This window comes from Phyllobates terribilis, unplaced genomic scaffold (assembly GCF_046119375.1).
Source record: "Phyllobates terribilis strain yellow unplaced genomic scaffold, ASM4611937v1 Scaffold_4__5_contigs__length_816908805, whole genome shotgun sequence".
NCBI lineage: Eukaryota > Metazoa > Chordata > Amphibia > Anura > Dendrobatidae > Phyllobates > Phyllobates terribilis.
Window position 1 is genome coordinate 652,759,530 of NW_027362764.1, and position 20,459 is coordinate 652,779,988.

Sequence of the window (20,459 nt, forward strand, 5' to 3'; positions counted from 1 at the left end):
GCTCCGGTCACATGACTGCACGGGACTTAACTCCGTCATGTCCGGGACTTTTTTTTTTCTTTGCAGTTTTGTTTTTTCCTCCTTCCAAGAGCCACAACTTTTTTTTCTCTTCCATCCACACAGGATTTTTTTTTAGGGACGAATTGTTTTGACTGATCCCATTATATTTTCTTGCAGTGATCTGGAAAATGGGAGAAAACTCCAAATGGGAGAAAGGTTACCCCCCCCCCCCCCCCGCCATTTACCTGCTGCTGTGATTCCCGTAGGATCTGACGAGGGCGAACACCGGCGTATTTATTCTTTTAGTGGTGGAAAAACCTTGTGAAATAACTAAAAAAACAGACGGCAGTGTCCGGCCGACGTCCCCACCAGTGTTTGGCGCGGACTCTGCGTTTGTCTTGGTGTTTGGCACATGGACTCGGTGTTTGGCTCAGTGTTTGGTCTGCGGACTCGGCGTTTGTCTCGGTATTTGGCGCGGGCTCGGTGTTTGTCTTGGTGTTTGGCACATGGACTCGGTGTTTGGTCTGCGGACTCGGCGTTTGTTTCGGTGTTTGGCGCGTGGACTTGGCGTTTGGCTCGGTGTTTGGGGCTCGGTGTTTGGCTCAGTGTTTGGTCTGCGGACTCGGCGTTTGTCGCGTGGACTTGGCGTTTGGCTCAGTGTTTGGTCTGCGGGCTCGGTATTTGGCTCAGTGTTTGGCTCAGTGTTTGGTCTGCGGACTCGGCGTTTGTCGCGTGGACTTGGCGTTTGGCTCAGTGTTTGGTCTGCGGGCTCGGTATTTGGCTCAGTGTTTGGCTCAGTGTTTGGTCTGCGGACTCGGCGTTTGTCTCGGTGTTTGGGGCTCGGTGTTTGGCTCAGTGTTTGGTCTGCGGACTCGGCTTTTGTCTCGGTATTTGACGCGGGCTCGGTGTTTGGCGCGCAGGCTGTAGTTTTACAGGCGCCAGTTTGTGGTACATGACAGATTTTGATAATTTTATTATATTTTTCGGGGGAGCTGCATTGAGTGGGAATGTTGGGGTTTGGATTCCTCTTTGTGGCATTTCTCTTATGTGTTAAATTATTATATTTTGGTAGATAAAAGTCACAAGTACCAAGATGGCGGCGATAGGTCTTCACTAGCCCCAGTTCGTGTAGTGGTTTATCGGCACCCAGTAGCCACGTTGCTGGAGGAGTGATGGTCACCAGAACGGACCCCACTGGTATTATGCTACTTACATGCTCCACACAGATATTGGCAGCATTATTTAAGTGGTTAAGCAGCAGCGCGCATTGTTAGATGTAGACGCCGGCTGTACGACACACCTGACACCTGCTCAGGCTATGTACACACGGTGCGTTTTTTATGCTTTTTTTTTTCCCCCGCAGAATTGGCCCCAAAAACGCATTTTAATCCTTATGCCAGCATTGCCTAAGAGAAATTTGAAGATCTGTGCATATGATCAGGAATTTTCCTGAAAAGGATTTCATGTGCTTTTAAATCTGCAGCATGTCAATTCTTTGTGCATTTTTGCCTGTGTTTTTCCTATGTAATGCATTGGCAAAAATGCATGGTAAAAAACGCACCAAAAACGTGCAGAATTTCCACAGCGTTTTTGGTGACAAGAGGTGCAGAAATGCTCCAGAAATTTCTGCACAAAATACTGACCATGCGCACATATCTTCAGTGTGGAGCAGCCTTGCTCCTAAGCCCACTACGTGTACTCGCTCCATCACGTCGTACATACTTTTCCATGACTCTTACTGTCTCTTTTTCTTGTGTGTCTTATTTGTGTAACTTTTTAACTTTTTTCTCGGCCACTGTACAAGGGCTCTTTTTTTGTGGAATAGGTTGAAATTTTCATTGTTATCATTTTTGGTGCATACAACTTTTTGATAGATTTCTATTCCACCCTTTTGGGCATTTTTTTAAGATAAACTGATAATTTCAGAATTTGGATAGTACACCAATTATATATATATTTTTTATTATTTTTACATGTTTTTCCTATAAAGGATTAGATAAGGGAAACAAACGCATGCGTTTTTAGCACAATCTGCTGCAGTTTTGCAGTAATATAATTGGCCGCAATAGTACAATATTTCCTAAATAATTTACTATGCACTTGACGCACACCCTCAACACATTTCACCACTCACTGAGCTCCATCAGGAGGTCTTCAAGATGCCAACACTAATTTGCAACCTTTTGATCCTGGTATAAACGGTGTGGAAAGGGCATAGGGGCATAGCACTTTGATGCACGTTTCACCAGTCACTTGGCTTTGTCAGGAGAGATTATAAATACCTATAATACCTTGGGACATTCTGTTATAAAAGGATTCGGGGGGGGGCTCATAGCACATTGAGGATCATTTTAGGATTCACTGGGCTTTATGAGGAGGTCTTCTAGATGTCTAAAATAACTTGGAACATGTTAATGTTGGTATAAGCAGTTTGGGGGCTGAGTTGGGGGGGCTCATAGCACCTTGATGCATGTTTCACTACTTGCCAGGCTTTATTAGGTCTCCCGTCCCCATGGTACTGTTGGCATCTATAGGAATTCTGTGACCTATTTATTTTGCCTACATTCTATTATTATAGCATGCATTACATTGGTGCTTTTCTTCCTTTGACTCGTCACATTTCTGGTGAATACAATGAGAATTATTTTTTTCTGTATTAGGGTACATGCACACGATCAGTGTTCACTGCGGATTGGACGCAGCACACTTGCGCTGTGTGCAATCCGCAGCGGCCAGATGTTACAGCATAGTGGATGTGATTTGTAGAAATCCCATGTCCACTATGCGTCTCCGTACACCCATGGAAACGGACATGTGGCGCGTCTTTCCAGACTGCAGCATGTCAATTTCTCCTGCGGTCCACATGCGGACTTTCCCTATAGACCTAATCTCTATGAGGAAAGTCTGCATGTGGAAAAAAACTGAAAACCTCCGCTCATTAGCACATTGGGTGGAAGCCGGCGGCGGCTGAGACATCGTTTGCACATACCCTAACCAAAGGAATTTCCATAGTGGTTACTAGTAGCCCCTCTTTGTCTGTGACTGCTCTGTGCCAGCAGAGAATGGAGCCGCGCACAACAGGCAGGTATTAGGTAAGTACCGGCCTCTTAGTGCTTAGGCACATAGTAAATGATAAAGTCCCGGATAACCCCCTTTAATATTATTTCTAATGACTAATTCTGTCTTTTACCTACAGACTATTTTAGATGCTACTTTTCAATAGATTTTTCTCGATGTCGTTCTCTGGGTATTTATCTTCGTAGTCTGACAGATGTATTATTTCTCATCGTCGCCTCTGATGATTAGTACGGTTGTTTTATTAGTGGGAATCTTTTTGGTGTGTGACTATTTTTCCATCTTGGTCTCTCCTGTGTCATTTTTGTAACTAGTGATTTCACATAGATCACAAAATTGTTCTTCCCTCTATGTAAAATTGTATTAAATTAAATATTTTTGATATGTGCAAATTAGTTGTATTAGATCCGTCTTACCCCTGTAATGCTGCTCTGCGGCTGGGTTTGGGATTATTTTCCTGGGCCCTTGTAATTTTAGTATAGTTGTGTTGCGTGAGGAGGATTTACAGGATGGGAGGTATTCCTTATAGGTGTTGTATGAAGGGTTTGTGCTGTATGCTTAGTATGTGCCTGGCAGACCGCCGCTTGGAAGAGGCCTAAGAGAAAGTGTGACTGTGGACATAGCAGGGGCTAGCGGGCCGCAGCACCACCGTACGCCTCTGCTCATGTGAATACCAATATAAACACAACCAGCCGGCCCCACTGATTATTAAGGGGTTCAGATTTTTTAAGAAAGAAGAAAAAAATTCAGGGACATTTTTCTCTGCACTGAAAACCGGAGCCAAAATAATCAGCGAGGCTCGCAGCGTCCGCTTCCATGAAAGATGCACCGGTTCATATTTTCCTACAATGGACGGACATGTGAGCAGAGCCTATGCTGACCCCACGACTCTATGTGCTTTTTTTTATAATTTTAAGGTTGAAAGAAAACACACAAGTCCATCAAGTTCAGCCTATAACCCAACATGTTTGCTAAAAAAAAATGTTCTCCAGTATCAAAAGGTGTAAAATGTACCAAAATCCTGCACATATGTATGTGAGGTGTGCGCATCCTGAGCGATAGTCCATTGCCACCAGAGGGCGCTCGCTGCAGGTGACCATACACAGCCCTGATTACCTGACATTCTACATGTAAGTGTGCGCTCCCCTTAGTGGCCGCTGCAGGTGACCATACACAGCCCTGATTACCTGACATTCTACATGTAGGAGTGCGCTCCCCTTAGTGGCCGCTGCAGGTGACCATACACAGCCCTGATTACCTGACATTCTATATGTAGGAGTGCGCTCCACCTAGTGGCCGCTGCAGGTGACCATACACAGCCCTGATTACCTGACATTCTACATGTAGGAGTGCGCTCCCCCTAGTGGCCGCTGCAGGTGACCATACACAGCCCTGATTACCTGACATTCTACATGTAGGTGTGCGCTCCCCCTAGTGGCCGCTGCAGGTGACCATACACAGCCCTGATTACCTGACATTCTACATGTAGGAGTGCGCTCCCCTTAGTGGCCGCTGCAGGTGACCATACACAGCCCTGATTACCTGACATTCTACATGTAGGAGTGCGCTCCCCCTAGTGGCCGCTGCAGGTGACCATACACAGCCCTGATTACCTGACATTCTACATGTAGGAGTGCGCTCTCCTTAGTGGCCACTGCAGGTGACCATACACAGCCCTGATTACCTGACATTCTACATGTAGGAGTGCGCTCCCCTTAGTGGCCGCTGCAGGTGACCATACACAGCCCTGATTACCTGACATTCTACATGTAGGAGTGCGCTCCCCTTAGTGGCCGCTGCAGGTGACCATACACAGCCCTGATTACCTGACATTCTATATGTAGGAGTGCGCTCCCCCTAGTGGCCGCTGCAGGTGACCATACACAGCCCTGATTACCTGACATTCTACATGTAGGAGTGCGCTCCCCCTAGTGGCCGCTGAAGGTGACCATACACAGCCCTGATTACCTGACATTCTACATGTAGGAGTGCGCTCCCCTTAGTGGCCGCTGCAGGTGACCATACATAGCCCTGATTACCTGACATTCTACATGTAGGAGTGCGCTCCCCTTAGTGGCCGCTGCAGGTGACCATACACAGCCCTGATTACCTGACATTCTATATGTAGGAGTGCGCTCCCCCTAGTGGCCGCTGCAGGTGACCATACACAGCCCTGATTACCTGACATTCTACATGTAGGAGTGCGCTCCCCCTAGTGGCCGCTGAAGGTGACCATACACAGCCCTGATTACCTGACATTCTACATGTAGGAGTGCGCTCCCCTTAGTGGCCGCTGCAGGTGACCATACATAGCCCTGATTACCTGACATTCTACATGTAGGAGTGCGCTCCCCCTAGTGGCCGCTGCAGGTGACCATACACAGCCCTGATTACCTGACATTCTACATGTAGGAGTGCGCTCCCCTTAGTGGCCGCTGCAGGTGACCATACACAGCCCTGATTACCTGACATTCTTCATGTAGGAGTGCGCTCCCCTTAGTGGCCGCTGCAGGTGACCATACACAGCCCTGATTACCTGACATTCTACATGTAGGAGTGCGCTCCCCCTAGTGGCCGCTGCAGGTGACCATACACAGCCCTGATTACCTGACATTCTACATGTAGGAGTGCGCTCCCCCTAGTGGCCGCTGGAGGTGACCATACACAGCCCTGATTACCTGACATTCTACATGTAGGAGTGCGCTCCCCCTAGTGGCCGCTGCAGGTGACCATACACAGCCCTGATTACCTGACATTCTTCATGTAGGAGTGCGCTCCCCTTAGTGGCCGCTGCAGGTGACCATACACAGCCCTGATTACCTGACATTCTACATGTAGGAGTGCGCTCCCCCTAGTGGCCGCTGCAGGTGACCATACACAGCCCTGATTACCTGACATTCTTCATGTAGGAGTGCGCTCCCCTTAGTGGCCGCTGCAGGTGACCATACACAGCCCTGATTACCTGACATTCTACATGTAGGAGTGCGCTCCCCCTAGTGGCCGCTGCAGGTGACCATACACAGCCCTGATTACCTGACATTCTACATGTAGGAGTGCGCTCCCCTTAGTGGCCGCTGCAGGTGACCATACACAGCCCTGATTACCTGACATTCTATATGTAGGAGTGCGCTCCCCCTAGTGGCCGCTGCAGGTGACCATACACAGCCCTGATTACCTGACATTCTACATGTAGGAGTGCGCTCCCCTTAGTGGCCGCTGCAGGTGACCATACACAGCCCTGATTACCTGACATTCTATATGTAGGATTGCGCTCCCCCTAGTGGCCGCTGCAGGTGACCATACCCAGCCCTGATTACCTGACATTCTACATGTAGGAGTGCGCTCCCCCTAGTGGCCGCTGCAGGTGACCATACACAGCCCTGATTACCTGACATTCTTCATGTAGGAGTGCGCTCCCCTTAGTGGCCGCTGCAGGTGACCATACACAGCCCTGATTACCTGACATTCTACATGTAGGAGTGCGCTCCCCCTAGTGGCCGCTGCAGGTGACCATACACAGCCCTGATTACCTGACATTCTACATGTAGGAGTGCGCTCCCCCTAGTGGCCGCTGCAGGTGACCATACACAGCCCTGATTACCTGACATTCTTCATGTAGGAGTGCGCTCCCCCTAGTGGCCGCTGCAGGTGACCATACACAGCCCTGATTACCTGACATTCTACATGTAGGAGTGCGCTCCCCCTAGTGGCCGCTGCAGGTGACCATACACAGCCCTGATTACCTGACATTCTATATGTAGGAGTGCGCTCCCCCTAGTGGCAGCTGCGTATTGTGGAGCACTCACGTGACATTAGTTTTCCTCCACACGTGGGCGTGGTAACCCCAGCACTTCCGGGTTACACTGCACTTGTTGTACCGCGTACGGGTGGCGGCTCTGAGTGAGCGCTGCGGGTGACCGCACAGAGGACGCGATGCTGTGTGTTGCCGTGTGCAGGGGCCGCTCCCCGGTGCTCGGGCTGCTGCGGAGCAGGACGGTGTTCCTGGGCAGCGGCAGTGCACGGCCATGTCTGTCATCCCTGTACAGCGGAGCGGGAAGACAGGTGACCATGACATTGTGCGCTCTATAAGGGCTACCGAGACCTTACCTGGACTATAGGGGGCGTCATATATCACCTAGCACTGCGGGCCCTCCAGAGCCTGGCATCAGGGGGGCAGTGCCCCAGGCATGACTATGGGGGGGGATACAGGGCGAGGACCATTCTGTATGTAATCTCATCGCCCCCAATACCAGTCACCCATGACACTCGTTACCGTACGGTTTTCTGTTACTTTTCAGAGCAGAATTTGAGCCCGAAAATGACCCTTAGTGCTCAGTGATAAACAGTATGAGGGTCCGGATTATTATGGGGTCTGTTTTTAAAAACGGAAGAAAATGTGCACCTTGCAGGACCTTATCTTATGTTCTGCAACTAAACAGACCCCATAATGTCTGGTCTGTTATCAGAGCCCGGTCCATAGAGTACAATGGAGCTGGGAGTCTGGTCTGTTATCAGAGCCCGGTCCATAGAGTACAATGGAGCTGAGTCTGGTCTGTTATCAGAGAACGGGCCATAGAGTATAATGGAGCGGAGTCTGGTCTGTTATCAGAGCCCGGTCCATAGAGTATAATGGAGCTGGGAGTCTGGTCTGTTATCAGAGCCTGGTCCATAGAGTACAATGGAGCTGGGAGTCTGGTCTGTTATCAGAGCCCGCTCCATAGAGTACAATGGAGCTGGGAGTCTGGTCTGACATCAGAGCCCGGTCCATAGAGTACAATGGAGCTGGGAGTCTGCTCTGTTATCAGAGCCCGGTCCATAGAGTACAATGGAGCTGGGAGTCTGGTCTGTTATCAGAGCCTGGTCCATAGAGTACAATGGAGCTGGGAGTCTGGTCTGTTATCAGAGCCCGCTCCATAGAGTACAATGGAGCTGGGAGTCTGGTCTGTTATCAGAGCCCGCTCCATAGAGTACAATGGAGCTGGGAGTCTGGTCTGTTATCAGAGCCCGCTCCATAGAGTACAATGGAGCTGGGAGTCTGGTCTGTTATCAGAGCCCGCTCCATAGAGTACAATGGAGCTGGGAGTCTGGTCTGTTATCAGAGCCCGCTCCATAGAGTACAATGGAGCTGGGAGTCTGGTCTGTTATCAGAGCCCGCTCCATAGAGTACAGTGGAGCTGGGAGTCTGGTCTGTTATCAGAGCCCGCTCCATAGAGTACAATGGAGCTGGGAGTCTGGTCTGTTATCAGAGCCTGCTCCATAGAGTACAGTGGAGCTGGGAGTCTGGTCTGTTATCAGAGCCCGCTCCATAGAGTACAATGGAGCTGGGAGTCTGGTCTGTTATCAGAGCCCGGTCCATAGAGTACAATGGAGCTGAGTCTGGTCTGTTATCAGAGAACGGGCCATAGAGTATAATGGAGCGGAGTCTGGTCTGTTATCAGAGCCCGGTCCATAGAGTATAATGGAGCTGGGAGTCTGGTCTGTTATCAGAGCCTGGTCCATAGAGTACAATGGAGCTGGGAGTCTGGTCTGTTATCAGAGCCCGCTCCATAGAGTACAATGGAGCTGGGAGTCTGGTCTGTTATCAGAGCCTGCTCCATAGAGTACAGTGGAGCTGGGAGTCTGGTCTGTTATCAGAGCCCGCTCCATAGAGTACAATGGAGCTGGGAGTCTGGTCTGTTATCAGAGCCTGCTCCATAGAGTACAGTGGAGCTGGGAGTCTGGTCTGTTATCAGAGCCCGCTCCATAGAGTACAGTGGAGCTGGGAGTCTGGTCTGTTATCAGAGCCCGCTCCATAGAGTACAATGGAGCTGGGAGTCTAGTCTGTTATCAGAGCCTGCTCCATAGAGTACAGTGGAGCTGGGAGTCTGGTCTGTTATCAGAGCCCGCTCCATAGAGTACAATGGAGCTGGGAGTCTGGTCTGTTATCAGAGCCCGCTCCATAGAGTACAATGGAGCTGAGTCTGGTCTGTTATCAGAGAACGGGCCATAGAGTATAATGGAGCGGAGTCTGGTCTGTTATCAGAGCCCGGTCCATAGAGTATAATGGAGCTGGGAGTCTGGTCTGTTATCAGAGCCTGGTCCATAGAGTACAATGGAGCTGGGAGTCTGGTCTGTTATCAGAGCCCGCTCCATAGAGTACAATGGAGCTGGGAGTCTGGTCTGACATCAGAGCCCGGTCCATAGAGTACAATGGAGCTGGGAGTCTGCTCTGTTATCAGAGCCCGGTCCATAGAGTACAATGGAGCTGGGAGTCTGGTCTGTTATCAGAGCCTGGTCCATAGAGTACAATGGAGCTGGGAGTCTGGTCTGTTATCAGAGCCCGCTCTATAGAGTACAATGGAGCTGGGAGTCTGGTCTGTTATCAGAGCCCGCTCCATAGAGTACAATGGAGCTGGGAGTCTGGTCTGTTATCAGAGCCCGGGCCATAGAGTATAGTGGAGCTGGGAGTCTGGACTGATATCCGAGCCTGGTCCATAGAGTATAGTGGAGCTGGGAGTCTGGTCTGTTATCAGAGCCCGGTCCATAGAGTACAATGGAACTGGGAGTCTGGTCTGTTATCAGAGCCCGGTCCATAGAGTACAATGGAACTGGGAGTCTGGTCTGTTATCAGAGCCCGGTCCATAGAGTACAATGGAGCTGGGAGTCTGGTCTGTTATCAGAGCCCGGTCCATAGAGTACAATGGAGCTGGGAGTCTGGTCTGTTATCAGAGCCTGGTCCATAGAGTACAATGGAGCTGGGAGTCTGGTCTGTTATCAGAGAACGGGCCATAGAGTATAATGGAGCGGAGTCTGGTCTGTTATCCGAGCCCGGTCCATAGAGTATAGTGGAGCTGGGAGTCTGGACTGATATCCGAGCCTGGTCCATAGAGTATAATGGAGCTGGGAGTCTGGTCTGTTATCAGAGCCCGGTCCATAGAGTACAATGGAACTGGGAGTCTGGTCTGTTATCAGAGCCCGGTCCATAGAGTACAATGGAGCTGGGAGTCTGGTCTGTTATCAGAGCCCGGTCCATAGAGTATAATTGAGCGGAGTCTGGTCTGTTATCAGAGCCTGGTCCATAGAGTACAATGGAGCTGGGAGTCTGGTCTGTTATCAGAGCCCGGTCCATAAAGTACAATGGAGCTGGGAGTCTGGTCTGTTATCCGAACCCGGTCCATAGAGTACAATGGAGCTGGGAGTCTGGTCTGTTATCAGAGCCTGGTCCATAGAGTACAATGGAGCTGGGAGTCTGGTCTGTTATCCGAGCCCGGTCCATAAGGTGTAATGGAGCGGAGTCTGGTCTGTTTTCAGAGCCCGCTCCATAGAGTACAATGGAGCTGGGAGTCTGGTCTGTTATCAGAGCCCGCTCCATAGAGTACAATGGAGCTGGGAGTCTGGTCTGTTTTCAGAGCCCGCTCCATAGAGTACAATGGAGCTGGGAGTCTGGTCTGTTATCAGAGCCCGGGCCATAGAGTATAGTGGAGCTGGGAGTCTGGACTGATATCAGAGCCTGGTCCATAGAGTATAGTGGAGCTGGGAGTCTGGACTGATATCAGAGCCTGGTCCATAGAGTATAGTGGAGCTGGGAGTCTGGTCTGTTATCAGAGCCCGGTCCATAGAGTACAATGGAACTGGGAGTCTGGTCTGTTATCAGAGCCCGGTCCATAGAGTACAATGGAGCTGGGAGTCTGGTCTGTTATCAGAGCCCGGTCCATAGAGTATAATTGAGCGGAGTCTGGTCTGTTATCAGAGCCCGGTCCATAGAGTACAATGGAGCTGGGAGTCTGGTCTGTTATCAGAGCCCGCTCCATAGAGTACAATGGAGCTGGGAGTCTGGTCTGTTATCAGAGCCCGCTCCATAGAGTACAATGGAGCTGGGAGTCTGGTCTGTTATCAGAGCCTGCTCCATAGAGTACAGTGGAGCTGGGAGTCTGGTCTGTTATCAGAGCCCGCTCCATAGAGTACAATGGAGCTGGGAGTCTGGTCTGTTATCAAAGCCCGGGCCATAGAGTATAGTGGAGCTGGGAGTCTGGACTGATATCCGAGCCTGGTCCATAGAGTATAGTGGAGCTGGGAGTCTGGTCTGTTATCAGAGCCCGGTCCATAGAGTACAATGGAACTGGGAGTCTGGTCTGTTATCAGAGCCCGGTCCATAGAGTACAATGGAGCTGGGAGTCTGGTCTGTTATCAGAGCCCGGTCCATAGAGTATAATTGAGCGGAGTCTGGTCTGTTATCAGAGCCCGGTCCATAGAGTACAATGGAGCTGGGAGTCTGGTCTGTTATCAGAGCCCGGTCCATAGAGTACAATGGAGCTGGGAGTCTGGTCTGTTATCAGAGCCTGGTCCATAGAGTACAATGGAGCTGGGAGTCTGGTCTGTTATCAGAGAACGGGCCATAGAGTATAATGGAGCGGAGTCTGGTCTGTTATCCGAGCCCGGTCCATAGAGTATAGTGGAGCTGGGAGTCTGGACTGATATCCGAGCCTGGTCCATAGAGTATAATGGAGCTGGGAGTCTGGTCTGTTATCAGAGCCCGGTCCATAGAGTACAATGGAACTGGGAGTCTGGTCTGTTATCAGAGCCCGGTCCATAGAGTACAATGGAGCTGGGAGTCTGGTCTGTTATCAGAGCCCGGTCCATAGAGTATAATTGAGCGGAGTCTGGTCTGTTATCAGAGCCTGGTCCATAGAGTACAATGGAGCTGGGAGTCTGGTCTGTTATCAGAGCCTGGTCCATAAAGTACAATGGAGCTGGGAGTCTGGTCTGTTATCCGAACCCGGTCCATAGAGTACAATGGAGCTGGGAGTCTGGTCTGTTATCAGAGCCTGGTCCATAGAGTACAATGGAGCTGGGAGTCTGGTCTGTTATCCGAGCCCGGTCCATAAGGTGTAATGGAGCGGAGTCTGGTCTGTTTTCAGAGCTCGGTCCATAGAGTATAATGGAGCTGGGAGTCTGCAGTGTTATCAGAGCCCGGTCTTTCTTCGTCCCTTTGTACGGATCAGATTTGGACATACAAGTCCATTGGGATCATTGAATTCTGATCCGTTTTATTTTGTTTTCTATCTGTTTAATAGATCCATGGTGACATTTCACCAACTTGGTGAATGCAAAACTGACAACACTTGAGAGAAAAATGGCTTCAGAGAACATTAATATTAAAATCATCTAGCCCCTTTAAAGATGGCAGCTGTGACATGAGAAGTCTTTAAACCTATTCATTAAAGGGGACCTGATCGTTTCCTGTGTCACCCAAACCATCCCCATGTCTTTTTCCTCTCTTAATACAGTTACAAACGAGCCCCTTTTGGTGGCTTCTTGTTTTATAAATGTCCCTAAAATAGTTTTTAGCATTTGTCCAGTGATATGTTAATTAGCGTGTGACTAGTTGAGGGGGCGTTGTTGTCATCCATGCTAATCGTATTTACGCCCCTGTGGGAGTAACATGATTTGCAGGAGCAGCGTCACCACTAGCTCTTTGCGGATTTTGCTGGTGATGTCCACCCTCCCTGGCAGTGCGCAGTTCACCTGGGTTGACGCTGCCCGGCTTCTGCGCAGGGAGGTGGCAGTGACTACAGAATTTTTCCATCCATGAAGGAGCTGAAGACAGACGCCAGGGAAGGTGAATGTCACACGTATGCGTAAGATTTGCAAAAAGCCAGTGGTAACCCACTTTCAAAATCATTTTACTCCCACAGGGGCGTGAGAACATCATTAGGCTATGTTCACATGTTGTGTTTTATTATGCAAAATTTAAGCTGTGTTTTACAGTACGAGAAAAAGCTATGAGATTTCAGAAGTCTTATACACACGCTTTTTTTTCTGACTGATTTGTCAAAGTGCTCCTTTTTTGCAAAATGCAGCATGTCACTTCTTTCAGGGCTTTTGCAGCCTTTTTCACCCATAGAAAGCAATGGGTAGTGCAAAAACGCTGCAAAAATCCAGGTATCAGATTTTTAGGCGTTTTTGGTCCAAAAACCTGAGGAAGTTGAATCCATATTTTTTTTTTTTTATGCACCAAACTTTATCAGCATGTGCCCTGACAAACGCAACAAAACATGCTTTTTGTAACCAGCTTCTTTACTGCCAAGAGAACAGGTTTTGCCTGCAGGAAAAAAAAAGCAATGTGTGAACATAGCCTTAGTGGGATGATTGTCCTGGTAAAACTCTATCGCTCACTGATTAACATCGCCTGACAAATTATAGAAACAATTTTAGGATTATTTAGAAAGCTAGAAACCACCAAAAGGGGCTTATTTGTTACTGTATTAAGAGTGGAGCTACAACAAATCCACTATTTACCGTAAAGATTTTCAGCTTGCATCATTCATTGAGGTCTGATGTGTGACTCAAGCAATGTATAGTGTCTGGGACCCTCACTAATCACTGGAATGGGGTCTCTGAAACTCATATTCATCCTCTTTGCACGTCTATGATGATGAGGAATGTGTGGTCCGGTATGAGAACCAAAACCTTCCCAAATCCACGATACTGTGCCACTTATCAAACAGCTACACTACACCCAGGGGTATAATAACCACATGTGTAAAATGATCTGTAAAACCTAATTAACATATTAAGCAAAAGCTAGATAGATGAATGAATGTGGGCCATTACATGCCTAAGAGTACATAGAAGGGAGGATCAGAATAGAGGCCCAGGATACAGGACAGTACAAAGTACCCAGAGCCCTTGTAGGCATGGCCACTATATCACTAATAAGGTGCCATAGGAGAAAGCTACACCAGTTACATCCACAACTCCTAGTACACCGTGCGTCAGCCAGTGAGGGCGTCAGCTCCGTGTCTATACACCCAATACCAGCCAGCAGGACCGCAGGCTCGTCTGCCTCCCACTTCCTAGGTGTATGGGTCTGTAGATCTTACACTATTTATTTTCTTTTTTTGTGCTCGTTTTCATTTTTGATCACTTCTCTTCTGTAGGTTTCTGTCCCTGATGTGAAGACTATTCGTTTCGTTGGCACATCCTCCGCTCCAGTAAATCATGAGCAAGACAGATTGGTTTATATTGGAAACCTGGGCAGAGCCGTGCTCGGTATGTGCTCATACCATACAGTCGGGGGGTTAATAATACACTGATACCGCTCCACCTGCCTGTGCCCCTCTTGGGTAGGCTTCTGTCATGTGGATATGGCTGCGTTATATGGGCATAGTCCTATGGGGGAGACTTCTTACACAGGTTTCTTTAATTGTCCCATTTATTTGAATAGAGTCAGCAGAAATCCACTTGTAAACCAGCCCCTATCACATTAATTCTTGGGCTACAGGGTGAATTTGGGGACAACATAGGTCGCACAAAGATGGACGTATGCTCCTGCTATTTTGCTGCATGATGGAAGTGATTGAGGTCACACTACCATCCTCAAAGTGCTGCAACAAGCAAGTTGCAAAAAAAATCTAAATGACTCCAAGTTTTTGTGAGTTGCTTGTGGGTCACAATGCGACTCCATTTACACTGTGCTGCTAAGTGGCAGCTGTATACAACGATCTTTTGCTGTGCGACCTGTCACTGTCAGAGGCGCCGTGTATTCCTCTTCCTAATGGGTGCAGACATTTCTGCAGTATATCCTAGCACATTCTTGTTGGTTTGCACTCGGGTCGTAGTCCTTTTTGAGGTAATGGGCATTTAGTGGGTACAGCGGGCTTCCAAGGACAGTTTTCCAGGTGTTCTTACCTGATTGTCGTCTGCATGGTCATTGCCACACACAGTTCTGCACTTTACATGATGGATTTCAATGGATTCTTTGTTCCCCGAAGACATCAGAGTCCGGCAGCAGCTTATTCTTCTCTTCCTGCACATGAAGGGCTTATTGTGAAAATTCAGGATGACCGTGACCTGTGCATGTTCACAGGAGAGATCCTGAAGAATGGCCGGTATTTTACCATCAGTGCGAACCTCAATGTGTGGGAATATAATCGGTCAGTAATGCTGTGTACATCTATAGGAGAAGTATATGGGCGCTCACAACCACTTTTTGCCAGCATGCTGTTTTGGTCTGTGGGTGGTAATCTACAGGATCAGGGTGACTGGCACATGAGACATTCTCTCCTAGACAGTAGTGTATGTCTGGCTATAGCTAAAAGTGATATTATGTAAAATATATATTCTACTACAAGAATGTCATGTACTTTTTAAGACATTTCTGCATTCTTTCTGAGATACAAAGACACCTCATGTTAAAGGGGTTGTCCAGTCTTGTGTGAATATCTGCAGCCATTCTATGTAACTGCAGACTTCTGAATCCTTACAGCGCACACATTGCATGCTGTCAGGATTCTCTGCTGTGACTGCCAGTATGCGCTATGTAAAAATACGGTCACATGCCAACTAGATGTGCTCGGCCTCGCTCACTTCGCTTGTATTGAATGACGTCGAGCATGTCTAGTCGCATGTATGCAAATCACATATTTGCGGTCATGTGGCCATCCGCTCTCTGCAGTGACACTGGAAAATCCTGACAGCATGAGGTGCGCACTCTGTAAGGATTCAGAAGTCTGCAGTCAGAGTAACTGCAGACTTTCACACAAGAGCAGGCAACCCCTTTAAAGTCTGTGGTGTATTTTAATGATGACATTATGTTTTTAATGTTAAAGATCATGGACTCCTTTGGGAACATTATTTTGGATTTGATTAAAAATTTTGAAATTTTGCACTTTTTTTCCCTCATTCTTTTGAGCTCCTCTTAGCTGCTTTAGGAGCTCAAAATTGAACTCCACTGTCATGTGGTCATAAAAGTCAGCACAGAAGAACTAAAAAAAATTACTAACGCCCCATCAGAAAAAGCTGACAGATTTTTTTCTTATATGCCACGGCCCCACTATCAGTATTCGGTCAGTATTTTTTCTCAGGAGTGGGTGTCAAAACCAGGAATGGTGATAAATGCAAAATTGGTGACTTGTTTCTATTATACCTTTCCTCTGATTGTTCCTCACCTGGTTTTGGCTCCGACTGCTGAGAAAAAATACTGACCGAATACTGATAGTGGGGATGTGTATTTTAAGATAGTGCTTGTAAATACTAGCTATTTTGCAATATAATTCTTATTAACACTTTTCAGTTGTTTTTGAGATGTTAACACTTGTTTTTTTTTTCAGCTCATTGCCTTGGAGACCGACCACCCTTGCTAGACAGCAGACCATGTGCAGTGCTTACAAGTTCTTTTTCAGATGAGCTTGTAAGCACTGTATTGAAGCTGGCCCTGATTGCTCTGTAACCTTCTAATCCCAGGCAGCTTTAGCGCAGTGCTTACAAGCTAGACAGCGCTGGCGGCCGGTTTCCTCGACAACGCTCTGTAAAGAAAATGAGTTAATATCTCAAAAAATGGCTATGAATTTTAATAAGCATAAAATTGCAAAAATGCATGGTTTTACAAGCTCCATCTGATAATATCCATTTATGAAGATGAGAATAACCCCCTCATTCAGCAGGCAGCGGTGGACAATGCAACACACAAACTATAGAATGGTAAACATTTTTTAATGAAAGTCAGTTGTAAAAAACAAAAACAAACTTGGACCGTGTCTATATCTGTTAATCCTGTATTAATATATGTGGTCTTCATCCTTACAGGCGTGAAGTTCTTCTCCTACTCCACCAGCGTGTTCAGCCTATGTACTCTGCCTATGATTTTCGCCAAGTCTGGCATTGGAATTGACAGTCTTGCATTGAAACTGGCTTTCATTAGTGTGGTCGGATTCTTCACCTTTGTGACTCCTGTGACTTTGCACTTTGTGACAAAGGGATATGTAGCGCGCTTATACTACAGCAAGGAGCGGGACCTGTACACTGCCATCACTTACAGCGCCTTACTTTTAGAGAAAAAGACGGAGTTCTCACCAGAGGACGTAGAAGTACCAGGAATGAGCAAGATGTTCACAACCTTTTATGCAAAAAAGAAGTCGATGCTGATCAATCCGGCGTTATTTCCCAATTCCAGTGATTACCAGCACCTCATGGGATATGATAAACCCTTCACTTTTAAGCCGGAGGACATTAATCCTCCCTCTAAGGAAAAATAAATCTTATTTATATAAAGGTGTCTTAAGATTTCTATGTTTTATGGATCCCAGCATATTTGAAAACTTTACTGGAACGAATCTTCTTTTTCCATCTGCAGAATATTTGTGAAAGGGCCCATACATAACAGTACAGTGGAAGCCGCTCAGAACACAATGGGGTTTAAAGGGGCTCTCTGATACTATAACACTTATGGCTTCTCGTCATTCTCCAACATTTCTGTTTGGGCTATGGCCATCATGACTCGGTGCTTCTGTAAGGGTGCATCCTCTCAGCGTATTTTACAATCCTTGCTACATTCACCATGCTCTGCCAATACAGGCCTCCTGACCCAAACGAACAACCTGAACACGGTCTGGGAATAGCAGCCATAACATAGGCCGTAAAATGGGGTCATGTGAATGCATAGACTTTGATTGCAACGACAGTGCACATGCTTGGCCGCTGCTTCACTAAAGAGCACCTATCTGCTGATACATGCTACCCGATCCAAGGCAGCGAGTATCAGACATTGCATACGTGATTCTGATCCAGGGGCAGCGAGTATCAGACATTGCATACGTGATTCTGATCCGGGGGCAGCGAGTATCAGACATTGCATACGTGATTCTGATCCGGGGGCAGCGAGTATCAGACATTGCATACGTGATTCTGATCTGGGCGGCAGCGAGTATCAGACACTGCCTATATGATTCTGATCTATGGACAGCGTGTATCAGACACTGCCTATGCCATTCTGATCCAGGGACAGCATGTATCAGACTTCCAAAGTGATTCCAATCCATAGGCAGCGAGTATCAGACACTGCCTATGCCATTCTGATCCAGGGACAGCGTGTATCAGACTTCCAAAGTGATTCCAATCCATGGGCAGCGAGTATCAGACACTGCCTATATGATTCTGATCTATGGACAGCGTGTATCAGACACTGCCTATGCCATTCTGATCCAGGGACAGCGTGTATCAGACTTCCAAAGTGATTCCAATCCATGGGCAGCAAGTATCAGACACTGCCTATGCCATTCTGATCCAGGGACAGCGTGTATCAGACTTCCTATGTGATTCCAATCCATGGGCAGCGAGTATCAGACACTGCCTATGTGATTTCAGCCATGTTTGACTTCGAAATGCTGTGGTGTTTCAGAGTAAAATATAGTTTAATAGCCACTGGGGACTGAGTTGCATGGGAGACTAGTCGGGACTGGCGGGTCCCCAGCGGCTTCTTCCCGCTCGCTGTCAGTTTTATACTTGCGCATGCAGGGGGAGATCTGCCACTCCAGGGCATCGGGTGGACAGAAGCCGTAGGGGACCCACCTGTCTGATTAGTCTCCTATGCAGCTCAGTCCCTGGCTGCTATTAAACTTTTTCTATGAAACACTGCAGCATTTCAGAGTCAAACATACAGTTGAAACCAGAAGTTTACATACACTATATAAAAAGACACATATGCATGTTTTTCTCAATATTTGACTTGAAATCAGAATAAACCTTTCATGTTTTTGGTCAATTAGGATTACCATAATCTTTTGTTTTTAAATCAAATATTTTTTATTAATTTTTTAAAGATTTTCACAAAGGTAAAAAACAAAAAAACCCCAACCTTAAGAAGCATTAAACATGAGTTATTTATACATCTTGGCTCTGCAAAACCAGCATAATTAGATATATTTGAACATAGTAGCAATAGTCAATCCAATTACATATAACTTGTGGAAGTACTAATAACATTTTTATTAATTTTCAAAGAAGTTTAATTTGAGGCACCATATAAACGTAACTCAAAGCAAGCCGAGTCGAAATCTCCTCAGTTCCCTAGATGTTAAACAAGAGCCATCAATCCATAGACCCCATATATTGTCAAATTTAGAGATAGTATCTCTTTTTAGGTATGTGCCTTTCCAAATTTACTAGCCAATTAACTTTATCAATAAATTCTGATATCATAGGCTCCTGATCTGCTATCCTTTTTTGGGCTATCAATTTTCTTGCCATATATAACATACGTGCCGCCGCAATTTTTCTGTACTCATCAATAGTCAGATCTTCAACATATCCTAGTATACAGACTAATGGCGAAAGCTCTACGTCAGTTGAATAAACCTTGTTAATAATAATTTTTATTTTTATAGTGCCAATATATTCCTCAGCACTTTACAATTTATGGGGGGACTTATGCAAACAATACAGAATAAGCATATCTCATATCAAAATGAGTGAGTTCCCTGCTCGCAAGCTTACAGTCTATGAGGAAATGGGAGACACAAAAGGTAAAAAGTACATATATTGTATAATGCAGACTTGATATACTAAATAGGATAAATAATAATACATGGACTGGTCACCAGCCAGTATATGTACAGTCCTGACCGAGGGTATTAAGTACATGGATGGTATGAACCTGAAATTGAAGATTTTAATATGGGGGAAAACTGGGACGGACAGATAGTGTGTTGAGGCGATATGCCAGTCTAAAGAAATGGGTTTTTAGGGTCCTCTTGAAATTGTGGGTATTGTGAATTAATCGAACTGTCCTGGGTAGTGCATTCCAAAGAATTGGCGCAGCACGCGAGAAATCTTGGAGACGGGGAAGTGGGAATTTTGGATTATGGAGGATTTTAGTTTTAAGTCATTGGCAGCACGGAGGGCACGTGTAGGGTGGTAGACTGAGACAAGGGAGGAGATGTAGCGGGGTACTGAAGCATGGAGCGCTTTGTGGGTAAGCGTGATAAGTTTAAATTGAACTCTATATTGGATGGGCAACCAATGCAATGACTGGCACAGGGAAGAGGCATCGGTGTAGCGGTTGGCGAGGAATATGATCCTGGCTGCTGCGTTAAGGGTGGATTGGAGAGGGGAGAGTTTAGTAAGAGGGAGACCGATTAGTAGAGAGTTGCAATAGTCGAGATGAGAATGAATAAGAGCGACAGTAAGGGTATGTGCACACGATGCAGAAATGAAGCAGAAAATTTCTGCATCATTTCTGCATCTCCCTGGCAGAAAAAACGCATGCGGATTGTACATGCGTTTTTCCTACGGAATACATGCGTTTCGGCATGCGGATTGACGAGCGCTTTCCAGGCGATTTTAGCATCACTTGGAAAGTGCTTGACAACTAGGTCACACTATATAAATCCATGCAAACAGCATGGATTTATATAGTGTGACCGTATAAGAATGTTTAAAAATAAAGCTATACTTACCCTCTGATGGCCCGGCATGTGCTGCCACGTTCGTTCCTGGCTTGTTCCTGGCTGCTGGGATATCGCGAGACACTGCGCTGAAGGGCCTGCGGTCACATGACTGTGATGTCACCGAAGGTCCTTCAGTCTTACACGCGAGCAGAGGGAAGGAGACCGGGGGCCGTCAGAAGG

At 47.1% G+C, this 20,459-nt stretch overlaps 1 protein-coding gene across 1 annotated transcript; it reads left to right on the top strand.

Annotated features, from left to right (window-relative positions):
* Positions 1 to 6,883: 6,883 nt before the first annotated feature.
* On the top strand, positions 6,884 to 17,106 carry TMEM70 (transmembrane protein 70). The gene is made up of 3 exons (XM_073679453.1): positions 6,884 to 7,137; positions 13,995 to 14,106; positions 16,642 to 17,106. Exons 1-3 carry the CDS (start codon positions 7,009 to 7,011, stop codon positions 17,088 to 17,090), a joined length of 690 nt encoding a protein of 229 aa, XP_073535554.1. The 5' UTR covers positions 6,884 to 7,008; the 3' UTR covers positions 17,091 to 17,106.
* Positions 17,107 to 20,459: the final 3,353 nt, after the last annotated feature.